The 20,260-nt window shown below is 49.5% G+C and overlaps 1 protein-coding gene across 1 annotated transcript in view; it reads right to left on the bottom strand.

The window, feature by feature from the left end:
* The window catches only part of LOC139575406 (Golgi apparatus protein 1-like), a 105,579-nt gene that overhangs the window by 76,021 nt on the left and 9,298 nt on the right, over window positions 1–20,260 (bottom strand). The window contains exons 2-4 of the mRNA XM_071400342.1: window positions 11,772–11,801; window positions 7,227–7,313; window positions 5,491–5,706 (exon numbers count right to left, since the gene is read on the bottom strand). Of these exons, the coding sequence (XP_071256443.1) occupies window positions 5,491–5,706; window positions 7,227–7,313; window positions 11,772–11,801 (333 nt within the window). The remainder of the gene's footprint in view (window positions 1–5,490; window positions 5,707–7,226; window positions 7,314–11,771; window positions 11,802–20,260) is intronic.

The raw sequence follows: 20,260 nt of genomic DNA, 5'->3' as shown, positions 1-20,260 counted from the left end.
TTGAACCACCACAATACCAGTCTGGTGTTCAGCTTTCTGGGCTGTAATGAACCACCACAATACCAGTCTGGTGTTCAGCTCTCTGGGCTGTATTGAACCACCACAATACCAGTCTGGTGTTCAGCTCTCTGGGCTGTATTGAACCACCACAATACCAGTCTGGTGTTCAGCTCTCTGGGCTGTATTGAACCACCACAATACCAGTCTGGTGTTCAGCTCTCTGTGCTGTATTGAACCACCACAATACCAGTCTGGTGTTCAGCTCTCTGGGCTGCATTGATGTATCCTGAAAATGACATCTGCTGCTTTAGATTGAACCGTCATGTCTCAGTTATTGTTTTCATATCTAGAAAATTAAAAAAGAGGCTATTTTCTTTACTTTCAGAGAGCGAGCCGATCAAGGGGTCGGAAATGTAGATATTGCCAGATGTTCACCGTCTGATGAACAGGAAGTGGAAGCTTTATTACTGGGTAAAGTGTCCCTAACCAGAGGTAATTAAACTGCTCTGTGTTCTTCTTCTCTCTTCCTCTCTGCCTGTCTTGTTGTACATGGAACCTGTCTCACCTCTGCCTGTCTTGTTGTACATGGAACCTGTCTCACCTCTGCCTGTCTTGTTGTACATGGAACCTGTCTCACATGCATTCATTAAAAAAACCTTCAGATGTCAGCTGCTCATTGTCAGATTTACACCACATCAACACTCAGCCATTTTCACTGGACTATCAAGCCCCTGAGGCTGCCAAATGTATCGTCACTACTACAGCTGTGTTTATTTTGAGCGTTCCAGATTCAGCAGGTGGAGGACCTGCTTTATCAGACGGATCCTTCTGGAAACACTGAGGTCATAGTTCCCATGTGAGAGTGGATCCTCGGCCCTCACTAGCATGAAAACTAAATACAGACACAGACTGTGTGTGGAAAAGGATTTAAGACGGAGACTCTCTCCAATACAACCCAACATTACAGAGTTATGTGTATCCTTTCAAGCACACCCTTCTCATTAACCTGCGGTGAGTTATTCACAATTTTCGATGAAAAAATAAGGTTTTATATGTAAGATGGTTAAATAAAGAGAAAAATCATTGATTATTATTATTTGTGCCCTGGTCCTATAAGAGCTCTTTGTCACTTCCCACGAGCCGGATTGTGACAACAACTCACACTCATTCTTATGTTTAATAAATGTATCGTATAGTGTGTGTGTGGCGGGCTTACAATGATGGCAAAAAACATCATTTGAGAGTGCGCTGACCCTGGTGCTTAGAGGGGGTACAGCTGACCCTGGTGCTTAGAGGGGGTACAGCTGACCCTGGTGCTAGAGGGGGTACAGCTGACCCTGGTGCTAGAGGGGATACAGCTGACCCTGGTGCTTAGAGGGGGTACAGCTGACCCTGGTGCTTAGAGGGGGTACAGCTGCCCCTGGTGCTAGAGGGGATACAGCTGACCCTGGTGCTTAGAGGGGGTACAGCTGACCCTGGTGCTAGAGGGGGTACAGCTGACCCTGGTGCTTAGAGGGGGTACAGCTGACCCTGGTGCTAGAGGAGGTACAGCTGACCCTGGTGCTAGAGGGGGTACAGCTGACCCTGGTGCTAGAGGGGATACAGCTGACCCTGGTGCTTAGAGGGGGTACAGCTGACCCTGGTGCTAGAGGGGGTACAGCTGACCCTGGTGCTTAGAGGGGGTACAGCTGACCCTGGTGCTTAGAGGGGGTACAGCTGACCCTGGTGCTAGAGGGGATACAGCTGACCCTGGTGATAGAGGGGGTACAGCTGACCCTGGTGCTAGAGGGGATACAGCTGACCCTGGTGCTAGAGGGGATACAGCTGACCCTGGTGCTAGAGGGGATACAGCTGACCCTGGTGCTAGAGGGGATACAGCTGACCCTGGTGCTAGAGGGGGTACAGCTGACCCTGGTGCTAGAGGGGGTACACAGCTGGAGGTTGAATGTTTGAAGGGGTACGGGACTATAAACAGTTTAGGAACCACTGCCCTAGAGCACACAACAACTATACATACCTCGGCCTAAACATCAGCGCCACAGATAACTTCCACAAAGCTGTGAACGATCTGAGAGACAAGGCCAGAAGGGCCTTCTACGCCATCAAAAGGAACATAAAATGTGACATACCAATTAGGATCTGGCTAAAAATACTGGAATCAGTTATAGAACCCATTGCCCTTTATGGTTGTGAGGTCTGGGGTCCGCTTACCAACCCAGAATTCACATAACGGGACAAACACCAAATTGAGACTCTGCAAGCAGAATTCTGCAAAAATATCCTCAGTGTACACCGTAAAACACCAAATAGTAAATGAAATGCAGAGCAGAATTAGGACGATTCCCACTAATGATCCAAATCCATAAAATAGTAATTAAATTCAACAACCACCTAAAAAGAAGTGATTCTCAAGCCTTCCATAACAGAGCCATCACCTTCAGAGAGATGAACCTGGAGAAGAGTCCCCCCTGACAGCTGGTACGGGGACTCACAAACACAGACCCCTCAGAGCCATCACCTTCAGAGAGATGAACCTGGAGAAGAGTCCCCCCTGACAGCTGGTACGGGGACTCACAAACACACACCCCTCAGAGCCCCAGGACAGCTACACAATTAGACCCAAGCAAATCATGAGAAAACAAAAAGATAATTACTTGACACATTGGAAAGAATTAACAAAAAAAATTGAGCAAACTAGAATGCTATTTGGTCCTAAACAGAGAGTACACAGTGGTAGAATACCTGACCACTGTGACTGACCCAAAATGAAGGAAAGCTTTGACTATGAAGAGACTCAGTGAGCATAGCCTTGCTATTGAGAAAGGCCGCTATAGCCTGTCTTCTCTTGAGAGCCAGGTCTGCCTATGTGCACACTGCCCACAAAATGAGGTGGAAATTGAGCTGCTCCTCCTAACCTCCTGCCAAATGTATGACCATATTAGAGACACATATTTCCCTCAGATTACACAGATCCACAAAGAACTAGAAAACAAATCCCATCTTGATAAAGTCCCATATCTATTAAAGGGCCAACCAGTGAAGAACAAACACCATCTTGATAAAGTCCCATATCTATTAAAGGGCCAACCAGTGAAGAACAAACCCCATCTTGATAAAGTCCCATATCTATTAAAGGGCCAACCAGTGAAGAACAAACCCCATCTTGATAAAGTCCCATATCTATTAAAGGGCCAACCAGTGAAGAACAAACCCCATCTTGATAAAGTCCCATATCTATTAAAGGGCCAACCAGTGAAGAACAAACACCATCTTGATAAAGTCCCATATCTATTAAAGGGCCAACCAGTGAAGAACAAACACCATCTTGATAAAGTCCCATATCTATTAAAGGGCCAACCAGTGAAGAACAAACACCATCTTGATAAAGTCCCATATCTATTAAAAGGGCCAACCAGTGAAGAACAAACCCCATCTTGATAAAGTCCCATATCTATTAAAGGGCCAACCAGTGGAGAACAAACCCCATCTTGATAAAGTCCCATATCTATTAAAGGGCCAACCAGTGAAGAACAAACCCCATCTTGATAAAGTCCCATATCTATTAAAGGGCCAACCAGTGAAGAACAAACCCCATCTTGATAAAGTCCCATATCTATTAAAGGGCCAACCAGTGAAGAACAAACACCATCTTGATAAAGTCCCATATCTATTAAAGGGCCAACCAGTGAAGAACAAACACCATCTTGATAAAGTCCCATATCTATTAAAAGGGCCAACCAGTGAAGAACAAACCCCATCTTGATAAAGTCCCATATCTATTAAAAAGGGCCAACCAGTGAAGAACAAACACCATCTTGATAAAGTCCCATATCTATTAAAAGGGCCAACCAGTGAAGAACAAACCCCATCTTGATAAAGTCCCATATCTATTAAAGGGCCAACCAGTGAAGATCAAACCCCATCTTGATAAAGTCCCATATCTATGAAAGGGCCAACCAGTGAAGAACAAACCCCATCTTGATAAAGTCCCATATCTATTAAAAAGGGCCAACCAGTGATGAACAAACCCCATCTTGATAAAGTCCCATATCTATTAAAGGGCCAACCAGTGAAGATCAAACCCCATCTTGATAAAGTCCCATATCTATGAAAGGGCCAACCAGTGAAGAACAAACCCCATCTTGATAAAGTCCCATATCTATGAAAGGGCCAACCAGTGAAGAACAAACCCCATCTTGATAAAGTCCCATATCTATGAAAGGGCCAACCAGTGAAGAACAAACCCCATCTTGATAAAGTCCCCATATCTATTAAATGGCCAACCAGTGAAGAACAAACCCCATCTTGATAAAGTCCCATATCTATTAAAGAGCCAACCAGTGAAGAACAAACCCCATCTTGATAAAGTCCTATATCTATTAAATGGCCAACCAGTGAAGAACAAACCCCATCTTGATAAAGTCCCATATCTATTAAAGGGCCAACCAGTGAAGAACAAACACCATCTTGATAAAGTCCCATATCTATTAAAGGGCCAACCAGTGAAGAACAAACACCATCTTGATAAAGTCCCATATCTATTAAAGGGCCAACCAGTGAAGAACAAACACCATCTTGATAAAGTCCCATATCTATTAAAGGGCCAACCAGTGAAGAACAAACATCATCTTGATAAAGTCCCATATCTATTAAAGGGCCAACCAGGGAAGAACAAACCCCATCTTGATAAAGTCCCATATCTATTAAAGGGCCAACCAGTGAAGAACAAACACCATCTTGATAAAGTCCCATATCTATTAAAGGGCCAACCAGTGAAGAACAAACACCATCTTGATAAAGTCCCATATCTATTAAAGGGCCAACCAGTGAAGAACAAACACCATCTTGATAAAGTCCCATATCTATTAAAGGGCCAACCAGTGAAGAACAAACACCATCTTGATAAAGTCCCATATCTATTAAAGGGCCAACCAGTGAAGAACAAACATCATCTTGATAAAGTCCCATATCTATTAAAGGACCAACCAGTGAAGAACAAACACCATCGGTAATCCAACCTGTATTGATCTGGTTTGTCTTCCCACACGATGGATCCTTCAGTACAAACTGCACTATGAAGAGGCCCTAACACCAAACCACTAGACAACCCAGAGAGATAACGGTCCCTCAGTCTTCCTCCCTACGAGTATCACTACACCACAACCCAGAGAGATAACGGTCCCTCAGTCTTCCTCCCTATGGAGTATCACTACAACACACTCCTATGAAGAGGCCCTAAAACCAAACCACTAGACAACCCAGAGAGATAACGGTCCCTCAGTCTTCCTCCCTATGAGTATCACTACAACACACTCCTATGAAGAGGCCCTAACACCAAACCACTAGACAACCCAGAGAGACAACGGTCCCTCAGTCTTCCTCCCTATGAGTATCACTACAACACACTCTCCCATCTCACCTTCTCTCCAACGTTAATGGTCCCTCAGTCTTCCTCCCTATGGAGTATCACTACACCACCTCCCATCTCACCTTCTCTCCAACGTTGATGCTTCCACAGCGTAGCGTGTTGATGTCCTCTCTACACTTGTCCATGAAGCCACAGATGAGTCTGTAGTCCGAGAAGATGATGGAGGTCATCTTGGTAATGTATTGGTGACAGTGGTACTCTGTGATGTTACCACGGTGATCCACCAGGCAGGACACCAGGTAACCCTTACCACGCTCCTCCTCCGAACACTCCTTAATCTGAGGGGGGGGACGCAGAGGTGAAATACACACTCCTTAATCTGAGGGGGGGGGGGGGGACGCAGAGGTGAAATACACACTCCTTAATCTGAGGGGGGGACGCAGAGGTGAAATACACACTCCTTAATCTGAGGGGGGGGGGGGGGGGACGCAGAGGTGAAATACACACTCCTTAATCTGAGGGGGGGGGGGGGGGGACGCAGAGGTGAAATACACACTCCTTAATCTGAGGGGGGGGGGGGACGCAGAGGTGAAATACACACTCCTTAATCTGAGGGGGGGGGGGGGGGGCAGAGGTGAAATACACACTCCTTAATCTGAGGGGGGGGGGGGAGGCAGAGATGAAATACACACTCCTTAATCTGAGGGGGGGGGGGGGGGCAGAGGTGAAATACACACTCCTTAATCTGAGGGGGAGGGGGGGGGGACGAAGAGGTGAAATACACACTCCTTAATCTGAGGGGGAGGGGGGGGGGGGCAGAGGTGAAATACACACTCCTTAATCTGAGGGGGGGGGACGAAGAGGTGAAATACACACTCCTTAATCTGAGGGGGGGGGGGGGGGGGCAGAGGTGAAATACACACTCCTTAATCTGAGGGGGGGGGGGGGGGGGAGGCAGAGGTGAAATACACACTCCTTAATCTGAGGGGGGGGGGGGGGGCAGAGGTGAAATACACACTCCTTAATCTGAGGGGGAGGGGGGGGGGACGAAGAGGTGAAATACACACTCCTTAATCTGAGGGGGGGGGGCAGAGGTGAAATACACACTCCTTAATCTGAGGGGGGGGGGGGGGGGAGGCAGAGGTGAAATACACACTCCTTAATCTGAGGGGGGGGGGGGGGGGGGGCAGAGGTGAAATACACACTCCTTGGAATACAACACAGGTGAAGGTGAAGTTAAAACAGACTTAAATAGTCCCTACGGCCCTGGGGACAGGTGATGCCCTATAGGGGACAGGTGGTGCCCTATAGGGGACAGGTGGTGCCCTATAGGGGACAGGTGGTGCCCTATAGGGGACAGGTGGTGCCCTATAGGGGACAGGTGGTGCCCTATAGGGGACAGGTGATGCCCTATAGGGGACAGGTGATGCCCTATAGGGGACAGGTGGTGCCCTATAGGGGACAGGTGGTGCCCTATAGGGGACAGGTGGTGCCCTATAGGGGACAGGTGGTGCCCTATAGGGGACAGGTGATGCCCTATAGGGGACAGGTGATGCCCTATAGGGGACAAGGTGCCATTTAGGACCCAGTCAATGTCACAGCAACAACAGACTGACATTATCTGGCTCATGGTACAGCTCTGCAGCCATAAAGACATGTTGCTGTGTGTGTGTGTGTGTGTGTGTGTGTGTGTGTGTGTGTGTGTGTGTGTGTGTGTGTGTGTGTGTGTGTGTGTGTGTGTGTGTGTGTGTGTGTGTGTGTGTGTGTGTGTGTGTGTGTGTGTGTGTGTGTGTGTGTGTGTGTGTGTGTGTGTGTGTGTGTGTGTGTGTGTGTGTGTGTGTGTGTGTGTCAGACTAACCTCAGTGATAGTACTCTTGCAGATGTCCATGGCCACAGACTCAAACTTGGGATCCATTGTCAGGTTCAGCTTGTAGTTCCATAGCAACTGGAGGAAAGAGGGAGAGAAACCATGAAACAGACACACCGAGAGAGACACACAGAGAGAGAGAGACACAGAGAGAGAGAGAGAGAGAGACACACACAGAGAGACAGCGAGACAAACACACAGAGAGAGACAGAGAGAGACACACAGAGAGAGACACACAGAGAGAGACACACAGAGAGAGACACACAGAGAGAGACACACAGAGAGAGAGAGAGACAGCGAGAGACACAGAGAGAGAGACAGCGAGACCCACAGAGAGAGAGAGAGAGAGAGAGAGGAGAGAGAGAGAGAGAGAGAGAGAGAGAGAGACACAGAGAGAGAGAGACACACACAGAGAGACAGCGAGACAGACACACAGAGAGACACACACAGAGAGAGACACACAGAGAGAGACACACAGAGAGAGACACACAGAGAGAGACACACAGAGAGAGACACACAGAGAGAGACACACAGAGAGAGACACACAGAGACACACAGAGAGAGAGAGAGACAGCGAGAGACACAGAGAGAGAGACAGCGAGACCCACAGAGAGAGAGAGACAGAGAGAGAGAGAGAGAGAGAGAGAGAGAGAGAGAGAGAGAGAGAGAGAGAGAGAGAAAGAGAGAGACACACACACAGAGAGAGACACACACAGAGAGACAGCGAGACAGACACACAGAGAGAGACACACAGAGAGAGAGACACACAGAGAGAGAGACACACAGAGAGAGAGACACAGAGAGAGAGACACAGAGAGAGAGACACAGAGAGAGAGACACAGAGAGACAGAAGGGAGGGAGAGAGAAGAGAGAGAGAGGAGGGTATTGTCTTAATGAGGTTTGACTAGTGACAGGACAGCAGGGTAGCAGAACCTGTAGACAGATATGATACCAGAACAGAGCCTGTAGACAGATATGATACCAGAACAGAGCCTGTAGACAGATATGATACCAGAACAGAGAGAGAGACAGATATGATACCAGAACAGAGCCTGTAGACAGATATGATACCAGAACAGAGCCTGTAGACAGATATGATACAAGAACAGAGCCTGTAGACAGATATGATACCAGAACAGAGCCTGTAGACAGATATGATACCAGAACAGAGCCTGTAGACAGATATGATACCAGAACAGAGCCTGTAGACAGATATGATACAAGAACAGAGAGAGAGACAGATATGATACCAGAACAGAGCCTGTAGACAGATATGATACCAGAACAGAGCCTGTAGACAGATATGATACCAGAACAGAGCCTGTAGACAGATATGATACCAGAACAGAGCCTGTAGACAGATATGATACCAGAACAGAGAGAGAGACAGATATGATACCAGAACAGAGCCTGTAGACAGATATGATACCAGAACAGAGCCTGTAGACAGATATGATACCAGAACAGAGCCTGTAGACAGATATGATACCAGAACAGAGCCTGTAGACAGATATGATACAAGAACAGAGCCTGTAGACAGATATGATACCAGAACAGAGCCTGTAGACAGATATGATACCAGAACAGAGCCTGTAGACAGATATGATACCAGAACAGAGCCTGTAGACAGATATGATACCAGAACAGAGCCTGTAGACAGATATGATACCAGAACAGAGCCTGTAGACAGATATGATACCAGAACAGAGCCTGTAGACAGATATGATACCAGAACAGAGCCTGTAGACAGATATGATACAAGAACAGAGCCTGTAGACAGATATGATACCAGAACAGAGCCTGTAGACAGATATGATACCAGAACAGAGCCTGTAGACAGACATGATACCAGAACAGAGCCTGTAGACAGATATGATACCAGAACAGAGCCTGTAGACAGATATGATACCAGAACAGAGCCTGTAGACAGATATGATACCAGAACAGAGCCTGTAGACAGATATGATACCAGAACAGAGCCTGTAGACAGATATGATACCAGAACAGAGCCTGTAGACAGATATGATACAAGAACAGAGCCTGTAGACAGATATGATACCAGAACAGAGCCTGTAGACAGATATGATACCAGAACAGAGCCTGTAGACAGATATAATACCAGAACAGAGCCTGTAGACAGATATGATACCAGAACAGAGCCTGTAGACAGATATGATACCAGAACAGAGCCTGTAGACAGATATGATACCAGAACAGAGCCTGTAGACAGATATGATACCAGAACAGAGAGAGAGACAGATGTTCCATAACAGACCTCAGTTCTGCCAGTCTAACCTGGGTTGGAGGAGAGGAGAGGTTCCATAACAGACCTCAGCTCTGCCAGTCTAACCTGGGTTGGAGGAGAGGTTCCATAACAGACCTCAGCTCTGCCAGTCTAACCTGGGTTGGAGGAGAGGTTCCATAACAGACCTCAGTTCTGCCAGTCTAACCTGGGTTGGAGGAGAGGTTCCATAACAGACCTCAGCTCTGCCAGTCTAACCTGGGTTGGAGGAGAGGTTCCATAACAGACCTCAGTTCTGCCAGTCTAACCTGGGTTGGAGGAGAGGGTCCATAACAGACCTCAGCTCTGCCAGTCTAACCTGGGTTGGAGGAGAGGTTCCATAACAGACCTCAGTTCTGCCAGTCTAACCTGGGTTGGAGGAGAGGTTCCATAACAGACCTCAGCTCTGCCAGTCTAACCTGGGTTGGAGGAGAGGTTCCATAACAGACCTCAGCTCTGCCAGTCTAACCTGGGTTGGAGGAGAGGTTCCATAACAGACCTCAGTTCTGCCAGTCTAACCTGGGTTGGAGGAGAGGAGAGTCCATAACAGACCTCAGCTCTGCCAGTCTAACCTGGGTTGGAGGAGAGGAGAGGGTCCATAACAGACCTCAGCTCTGCCAGTCTGACCTGGGTTGGAGGAGAGGTTCCATAACAGACCTCAGCTCTACCAGTCTAACCTGGGTTGGAGGAGAGGAGAGGTTCCATAACAGACCTCAGCTCTGCCAGTCTAACCTGGGTTGGAGGAGAGGAGAGGTTCCATAACAGACCTCAGCTCTGCCAGTCTAACCTGGGTTGGAGGAGAGGTTCCATAACAGATCTCAGCTCTGCCAGTCTAACCTGGGTTGGAGGAGAGGAGAGGTTCCATAACAGACCTCAGCTCTGCCAGTCTAACCTGGGTTGGAGGAGAGGTTCCATAACAGACCTCAGCTCTGCCAGTCTAACCTGGGTTGGAGGAGAGGTTCCATAACAGACCTCAGCTCTGCCAGTCTAACCTGGGTTGGAGGAGAGGTTCCATAACAGACCTCAGCTCTGCCAGTCTAACCTGGGTTGGAGGAGAGGTTCCATAACAGACCTCAGCTCTGCCAGTCTAACCTGGGTTGGAGGAGAGGAGAGGTTCCATAACAGATCTCAGCTCTGCCAGTCTAACCTGGGTTGGAGGAGAGGTTCCATAACAGACCTCAGCTCTGCCAGTCTAACCTGGGTTGGAGGAGAGGTTCCATAACAGACCTCAGTTCTGCCAGTCTAACCTGGGTTGGAGGAGAGGAGGGTCCATAACAGACCTCAGCTCTGCCAGTCTAACCTGGGTTGGAGGAGAGGAGAGGTTCCATAACAGACCTCAGTTCTGCCAGTCTAACCTGGGTTGGAGGAGAGGAGAGGTTCCATAACAGATCTCAGCTCTGCCAGTCTAACCTGGGTTGGAGGAGAGGAGAGGTTCCATAACAGACCTCAGCTCTGCCAGTCTAACCTGGGTTGGAGGAGAGGTTCCATAACAGACCTCAGCTCTGCCAGTCTAACCTGGGTTGGAGGAGAGGTTCCATAACAGACCTCAGTTCTGCCAGTCTAACCTGGGTTGGAGGAGAGGAGAGGTTCCATAACAGACCTCAGCTCTGCCAGTCTAACCTGGGTTGGAGGAGAGGTTCCATAACAGACCTCAGCTCTGCCAGTCTAACCTGGGTTGGAGGAGAGGAGAGGTTCCATAACAGACCTCAGCTCTGCCAGTCTAACCTGGGTTGGAGGAGAGGTTCCATAACAGACCTCAGCTCTGCCAGTCTAACCTGGGTTGGAGGAGAGGTTCCATAACAGACCTCAGCTCTGCCAGTCTAACCTGGGTTGGAGGAGAGGTTCCATAACAGACCTCAGCTCTGCCAGTCTAACCTGGGTTGGAGAGGAGAGGTACCATAACAGACCTCAGTTCTGCCAGTCTAACCTGGGTTGGAGGAGAGGTTCCATAACAGATCTCAGCTCTGCCAGTCTAACCTGGGTTGGAGGAGAGGTTCCATAACAGACCTCAGCTCTGCCAGTCTAACCTGGGTTGGAGGAGAGGAGAGGTTCCATAACAGACCTCAGTTCTGCCAGTCTAACCTGGGTTGGAGGAGAGGTTCCATAACAGATCTCAGCTCTGCTCATCCTGTACGTGTGACTTGGCAAAGCTGTGACAGACTTCAAAGCGTCGATGGGGAACACTGTGTCAAGATGAGGGGAGAGGGGGCGAGGAAGGAGAGGGGGCGAGAGAGACGAGAGAGCGAAGCACTTACATGGTTGCAGTCGACAGCAATCTCTGTTTCCTGGAAAGAGAGAAACACAGGTATTAGACTCCATGATCAAGACCCTTTTCACTCAGTCTTTACTGAAGATGAGAGAACACACACACACACACACACACACACACACACACACACACACACACACACACACACACACACACACACACACACACACACACACACACACACACACACACACACACACACACACACACACACACACACACACACACACACACACACACACACACACACACACACACACACACACACACACACACACACACACCTTTACCCCCGACTGGTTTTTACAGAAGGCGTCTTAGTGTTATTGAGCTGGCAGTTATAAATACATGAGAACCTCCATCGTCTTAGTGTTATTGAGCTGGCAGTTATAAATACATGAGAACCTCCATCGTCTTAGTGTTATTGAGCTGGCAGTTATAAATACATGAGAACCTCCATCGTCTTAGTGTTATTGAGCTGGCAGTTATAAATACATGAGAACCTCCATCGTCTTAGTGTTATTGAGCTGGCAGTTATAAATACATGAGAACCTCCATCGTCTTAGTGTTATTGAGCTGGCAGTTATAAATACATGAGAACCTCCATCGTCTTAGTGTTATTGAGCTGGCAGTTATAAATACATGAGAACCTCCATCGTCTTAGTGTTATTGAGCTGGCAGTTATAAATACATGAGAACCTCCATCGTCTTAGTGTTATTGAGCTGGCAGTTATAAATACATGAGAACCTCCACCGTCTTAGTGTTATTGAGCTGGCAGTTATAAATACATGAGAACCTCCATCGTCTTAGTGTTATTGAGCTGGCAGTTATAAATACATGAGAACCTCCATCGTCTTAGTGTTATTGAGCTGGCAGTTATAAATACATCAGAACCTCCATCGTCTTAGTGTTATTGAGCTGGCAGTTATAAATACATCAGAACCTCCATCGTCTTAGTGTTATTGAGCTGGCAGTTATAAATACATGAGAACCTCCATCGTCTTAGTGTTATTGAGCTGGCAGTTATAAATACATGAGAACCTCCATCGTCTTAGTGTTATTGAGCTGGCAGTTATAAATACATGAGAACCTCCATCGTCTTAGTGTTATTGAGCTGGCAGTTATAATTACATGAGAACCTCCATCGTCTTAGTGTTATTGAGCTGGCAGTTATAAATACATCAGAACCTCCATTAGTTAGGGTTTCAACATATCAAAATATATTTTACATTCTTCAAAGTAGCCACCCTTTGCCTTGATGACAGATTTGCACACTGATAAAAAAATATATTTTGATTTGTTTAACACTTTTGGTTACTACATAATTCCATATGTGTTATTTCATAGGTTTGATGTCTTCACTATTATTCTACAATGTAGAAAATAGTAAAAAATAAAGAAAAACCCTGGAATGAGTAGGTGTGTCCAAACCTTTGACTGGTACTGTATATATATCCAGCAGCTGGAGAGAAATGGATGATTCAATAGGAATGGATGATTCAATAGGAATGATGCTTGGACAGGAAGGGATGATTCAATAGGAATGGATGACTCAATAGGAATGGATGACTCAATAGGAATGATTCAATAGGAATGGATGACTCAATAGGAATGATGCTTGGACAGGAATGGATGATTCAATAGGAATGATGCTTGGACAGGAAGGGATGATTCAATAGGAATGGATGACTGGATAGGAATGATGACCTGGCCAACTCAATCAGGCACCAACCAGGTTAGGATGAAACAGAGGTCAGAGGTCACCAAGAGCAACAGAAATGCTAGAAAGATGTGTCGGCATCGAGTCTCTGGCCCCTCCCAGTTAGGGGGAGTGATGAGCTCTACAGCAGAGTCTCTGGCCCCTCCCAGTTAGGGGGAGTGATGAGCTCTACAGCAGAGTCTCTGTCCCCTCCCAGTTAGGGGGAGTGATGAGCTCTACAGCAGAGTCTCTGGCCCCTCCCAGTTAGGGGGAGTGATGAGCTCTACAGCAGAGTCTCTGTCCCCTCCCAGTTAGGAGGAGTGATGAGCTCTACAGCAGAGTCTCTGGCCCCTCCCAGTTAGGGGGAGTGATGAGCTCTACAGCAGAGTCTCTGGCCCCTCCCAGTTAGGGGGAGTGATGAGCTCTACAGCAGAGTCTCTGGCCCCTCCCAGTTAGGGGGAGTCTCTGGCCCCTCCCAGTTAGGAGGAGTGATGAGCTCTACAGCAGAGTCTCTAGCCCCTCCCAGTTAGGGGGAGTGATGAGCTCTACAGCAGAGTCTCTGGCCCCTCCCAGTTAGGGGGAGTGATGAGCTCTACAGCAGAGTCTCTGGCCCCTCCCAGTTAGGGGGAGTGATGAGCTCTACAGCAGAGTCTCTGGCCTTTCCCAGTTAGGGGGAGTGATGAGCTCTACAGCAGAGTCTCTGGCCTTTCCCAGTTAGGGGGAGTGATGAGCTCTACAGCAGAGTCTCTGGCCTTTCCCAGTTAGGGGGAGTGATGAGCTCTACAGCAGAGTCTCTGGCCCCTCCCAGTTAGGGGGAGTGATGAGCTCTACAGCAGAGTCTCTGGCCCCTCCCAGTTAGGGGGAGTGATGAGCTCTACAGCAGAGTCTCTGTCCCCTCCCAGTTAGGGGGAGTGATGAGCTCTACAGCAGAGTCTCTGGCCCCTCCCAGTTAGGGGGAGTGATGAGCTCTACAGCAGAGTCTCTAGCCCCTCCCAGTTAGGGGGAGTGATGAGCTCTACAGCAGAGTCTCTGGCCCCTCCCAGTTAGGGGGAGTGATGAGCTCTACAGCAGAGTCTCTGGCCCCTCCCAGTTAGGAGGAGTGATGAGCTCTACAGCAGAGTCTCTGGCCCCTCCCAGTTAGGAGGAGTGATGAGCTCTACAGCAGAGTCTCTGGCCCCCTCCCAGTTAGGGGGAGTGATGAGCTCTACAGCAGAGTCTCTGGCCCCTCCCAGTTAGGAGGAGTGATGAGCTCTACAGCAGAGTCTCTAGCCCCCTCTCAGTTAGGAGGAGTGATGAGCTCTACAGCAGAGTCTCTGGCCCCTCCCAGTTAGGAGGAGTGATGAGCTCTACAGCAGAGTCTCTGGCCCCTCCCAGTTAGGAGGAGTGATGAGCTCTACAGCAGAGTCTCTAGCCCCCTCCCAGTTAGGGGGAGTGATGAGCTCTACAGCAGAGTCTCTAGCCCCCTCTCAGTTAGGAGGAGTGATGAGCTCTACAGCAGAGTCTCTAGCCCCCTCTCAGTTAGGGGGAGTGATGAGCTCTACAGCAGAGTCTCTGGCCCCTCCCAGTTAGGGGGAGTGATGAGCTCTACAGCACAGTCTCTGGCCCCTCCCAGTTAGGGGGAGTGATGAGATCTACAGCAGAGTCTCTGGCCCCTCCCAGTTAGGGGGAGTGATGAGCTCTACAGCAGAGTCTCTGGCCCCTCCCAGTTAGGGGGAGTGATGAGATCTACAGCAGAGTCTCTGGCCCCTCCCAGTTAGGGGGAGTGATGAGCTCTACAGCAGAGTCTCTGGCCCCTCCCAGTTAGGGGGAGTGATGAGCTCTACAGCAGAGTCTCTGGCCCCTCCCAGTTAGGGGGAGTGATGAGCTCTACAGCAGAGTCTCTGGCCCCTCCCAGTTAGGGGGAGTGATGAGCTCTACAGCAGAGTCTCTGGCCCCTCCCAGTTAGGGGGAGTGATGAGCTCTACAGCAGAGTCTCTGGCCCCTCCCAGTTAGGGGGAGTGATGAGCTCTACAGCAGAGTCTCTGGCCCCTCCCAGTTAGGGGGAGTGATGAGATCTACAGCAGAGTCTCTGGCCCCTCCCAGTTAGGGGGAGTGATGAGCTCTACAGCAGAGTCTCTGGCCCCTCCCAGTTAGGGGGAGTGATGAGCTCTACAGCAGAGTCTCTGGCCCCTCCCAGTTAGGGGGAGTGATGAGCTCTACAGCAGAGTCTCTGGCCCCTCCCAGTTAGGGGGAGTGATGAGCTCTACAGCAGAGTCTCTGGCCCCTCCCAGTTAGGGGGAGTGATGAGCTCTACAGCAGAGTCTCTGGCCCCTCCCAGTTAGGGGGAGTGATGAGCTCTACAGCAGAGTCTCTGGCCCCTCCCAGTTAGGGGGAGTGATGAGCTCTACAGCAGAGTCTCTGGCCCCTCCCAGTTAGGGGGAGTGATGAGCTCTACAGCAGAGTCTCTGGCCCCTCCCAGTTAGGGGGAGTGATGAGATCTACAGCAGAGTCTCTGGCCCCTCCCAGTTAGGGGGAGTGATGAGATCTACAGCAGAGTCTCTGACCCCTCCCAGTTAGGGGGGGTGATGAGATCTACAGCAGAGTCTCTGGCCCCTCCCAGTTAGGGGGAGTGATGAGCTCTACAGCAGAGTCTCTGGCCCCCTCCCAGTTAGGAGGAGTGATGAGATCTACAGCAGAGTCTCTGGCCCCCTCCCAGTTAGGAGGAGTGATGAGCTCTACAGCAGAGTCTCTGGCCCCTCCCAGTTAGGGGGAGTGATGAGATCTACAGCAGAGTCTCTGACCCCTCCCAGTTAGGAGGAGTGATGAGCTCTACAGCAGAGTCTCTGACCCCTCCCAGTTAGGAGGAGTGATGAGCTCTACAGCAGAGTCTCTGGCCCCTCCCAGTTAGGGGGAGTGATGAGCTCTACAGCAGAGTCTCTGGCCCCTCCCAGTTAGGGGGAGTGATGAGCTCTACAGCAGAGTCTCTGGCCCCTCCCAGTTAGGGGGAGTGATGAGCTCTACAGCAGAGTCTCTGGCCCCTCCCAGTTAGGGGGAGTGATGAGCTCTACAGCAGAGTCTCTGGCCCCTCCCAGTTAGGGGGAGTGATGAGCTCTACAGCAGAGTCTCTGGCCCCTCCCAGTTAGGGGGAGTGATGAGCTCTACAGCAGAGTCTCTGGCCCCTCCCAGTTAGGGGGAGTGATGAGCTCTACAGCAGAGTCTCTGGCCCCTCCCAGTTAGGGGGGGTGATGAGCTCTACAGCAGAGTCTCTGGCCCCTCTCAGTTAGGGGGGGTAATGAGCTCTACAGCAGAGTCTCTGGCCCCTCCCAGTTAGGGGGGGTGATGAGCTCTACAGCAGAGTCTCTGGCCCCTCCCAGTTAGGGGGAGTGATGAGCTCTACAGCAGAGTCTCTGGCCCCTCCCAGTTAGGGGGAGTGATGAGCTCTACAGCAGAGTCTCTGGCCCCTCCCAGTTAGGGGGGGTGATGAGCTCTACAGCAGAGTCTCTGGCCCCTCCCAGTTAGGGGGAGTGATGAGCTCTACAGCAGAGTCTCTGGCCCCTCCCAGTTAGGGGGAGTGATGAGCTCTACAGCAGAGTCTCTGGCCCCTCCCAGTTAGGGGGAGTGATGAGCTCTACAGCAGAGTCTCTGGCCCCTCCCAGTTAGGAGGAGTGATGAGCTCTACAGTTAGGGGGAGTGATGAGCTCTACAGCAGAGTCTCTGGCCCCTCTCAGTTAGGGGGAGTGATGAGCTCTACAGCAGAGTCTCTGGCCCCTCTCAGTTAGGGGGAGTGATGAGCTCTACAGCAGAGTCTCTGGCCCCCTCCCAGTTAGGGGGAGTGATGAGCTCTACAGCAGAGTCTCTGGCCCCTCCCAGTTAGGGGGAGTGATGAGATCTACAGCAGAGTCTCTGGCCCCCTCCCAGTTAGGGGGAGTGATGAGATCTACAGCAGAGTCTCTGGCCCCTCCCAGTTAGGGGGAGTGATGAGATCTACAGCAGAGTCTCTGGCCCCTCCCAGTTAGGGGGAGTGATGAGCTCTACAGCAGAGTCTCTGGCCCCTCCCAGTTAGGGGGAGTGATGAGCTCTACAGCAGAGTCTCTGGCCCCTCCCAGTTAGGGGGAGTGATGAGCTCTACAGCAGAGTCTCTGGCCCCTCCCAGTTAGGGGGAGTGATGAGCTCTACAGCAGAGTCTCTGGCCCCTCCCAGTTAGGGGGAGTGATGAGCTCTACAGCAGAGTCTCTGGCCCCTCCCAGTTAGGGGGAGTGATGAGCTCTACAGCAGAGTCTCTGGCCCCTCCCAGTTAGGAGGAGTGATGAGCTCTACAGCAGAGTCTCTGGCCCCTCCCAGTTAGGGGGAGTCTCTGGCCCCTCCCAGTTAGGGGGAGTGATGAGCTCTACAGCAGAGTCTCTGGCCCCTCCCAGTTAGGGGGAGTGATGAGCTCTACAGCAGAGTCTCTGTCCCCTCCCAGTTAGGAGGAGTGATGAGCTCTACAGCAGAGTCTCTGGCCCCTCCCAGTTAGGGGGAGTCTCTGGCCCCTCCCAGTTAGGGGGAGTGATGAGCTCTACAGCAGAGTCTCTGTCCCCTCCCAGTTAGGGGGGGTGATGAGCTCTACAGCAGAGTCTCTGGCCCCTCCCAGTTAGGGGGAGTGATGAGCTCTACAGCAGAGTCTCTGTCCCCTCCCAGTTAGGGGGAGTGATGAGCTCTACAGCAGAGTCTCTGGCCCCTCCCAGTTAGGGGGAGTGATGAGCTCTACAGCAGAGTCTCACAACAAACTGTTTTCTGCCCCCCCCCAAAATATAGAATTTGTAGATAATTGGCTCTCTTTCTGGGACTCACCCACAAACAGGACCAAGCCTGACCTGTTGAGGAGTGACGGACTCCGTCCTAGCTGGAGGGGTGCTCTCATCTTATCAACATAGACAGGGCTCTAACTCCTCTAGCTCTACAATGAGATAGCCAGCCTGCCATCTGGCTAACAGTCCGTGCCTGGCTGGAGGGGTGCTCTCATCTTATCAACATAGACAGGGCTCTAACTCCTCTAGCTCTACAATGAGATAGCCAGCCTGCCATCTGGCTAACAGTCCGTGTCAGTTAGTTCCTCAGTTAGGTGGTTAAACTTAACCCTAAAACAGTTGTCACCACAACAGCAGTATGGGTCTGAAGAGGCCCTTTGAGCTGTGATAACAGCAGTATGTTACTACAACACCTTGCCTGCCAATGGAGAGGGTCCCTACCTCAGCCCCCTGCCCTAGCCCCCTGCCCCAGCCCCCTGCCCCAGCCACCTGCCCCAGCTTGACAGACATGTTGGGAGTGACAGGGTCAAAGTGACAGACATGTTGGGAGTTTTTTTACACCTTTATTTAACTAGGCAAGTCAGTTAAGAACACATTCTTATTTTCAATGACGGCCTACGAACGGTGGGTTAACTACCTTCAGATTTTTACCTTGTCAGCTCAGGGATTTAATATTGCAACCTTTCGGTTAACTAGTCCAACGCTCTAACCACCTGCCTCACGAGGAGCCCGCCTGTTACGCGAATGCAGCAAGAAGCCAAGGTAAGTTGCTAGCTAGCATTAAACTTAACTTATAAAAAACAATCAATCAATCATAATCACTAGTTATAACTACACCTGGTTGATGATATTACTAGTTTATCTAGCGTGTCCTGCGTTGCATATAATCGTTGCGGTGCGTATTCGCGGAAAAAGGACTGTCGTTGCTCCAATGTGTACCTAACCATAAACATCTATGCCTTTCTTAAAATCAATACACAAGTATATATTTTAAAACCTGCATATTTAGCTAAAAGAAATCTATGATTTGATAGAGCAGTCTGACTGAGCGGTGGTAGGCAGCAGCAGGCTCGTAAGCATTCATTCAAACAGCACTTTCCTGCGTTTTGCCAGCAGCTCTTCGTTGTGCTTCAAGCATTGCGCTGTTTATGACTTCAAGCCTATCAACTCCCGAGATTAGGCTGGTGTAACCGATGTGAAATGGCTAGCTAGTTACCGCGCGCTAATAGCGTTTCAAACGTCACTCGCTCTGAGACTTGGAGTAGTTGTTCCCCTTGCTCTGCATGAATAACGCTGCTTCGAGGGTGGCTGTTGTCGATGTGTTGCTGGTTCGAGCCCAGGGAGCGAGGAGAGGGACGGAAGCTATACTGTTACACTGGCAATACTAAAGTGCCTATAAGAACATCCAATAGTCAAAGGTATGTGAAATACAAAAGGTATAGAGAGAAATAGTCCTATAATAACTACAACCTAAAACCTCTTACCTGGGAATATTGAAGACTCATGTTAAAAGGAACCACCAGCTTTCACATGTTCTCATGTTCTGAGCAAGGAACTGAAACGTTAGCTTTCTTACATGGCACATATTGCACTTTTACTTTCTTCTCCAACACTTTTTTTTGCATTATTTAAACCAAATTGAACATGTTTCATTATTTATTTGAGGCTACATTGATTTTATTGATGAATATATTAAGTTAAAATAATCGTTCATCCAGTATTGTTGTAATTGTCATTATTACCAATAAATTTAAATACATATTTTTTTTAAATGGCCGATTAATCGGTATCGGCTTTTTTGGTCCTCCAATAATTGCTATCGGTATCGGCGTTGAAAAATCACAATCGGTCGACCTCTAGTAGAGATGATATTCTGAGTGACCGAGCACCACTATGTATCCTCAGATGACCTCTAGTAGAGATGATATTCTGAGTGACCGAGCACCACTATGTATCCTCAGATGACCTCTAGTAGAGATGATATTCTGAGTGACCGAGCACCACTATGT

The sequence above is a fragment of the Salvelinus alpinus genome, chromosome 5 (genome assembly GCF_045679555.1).
Source record: "Salvelinus alpinus chromosome 5, SLU_Salpinus.1, whole genome shotgun sequence".
Taxonomy (NCBI): Eukaryota; Metazoa; Chordata; class Actinopteri; order Salmoniformes; family Salmonidae; genus Salvelinus; species Salvelinus alpinus.
The sequence above is the reverse complement of the archived record's forward strand: the minus strand, read 5'-3'. Positions and strand labels throughout refer to the sequence as shown.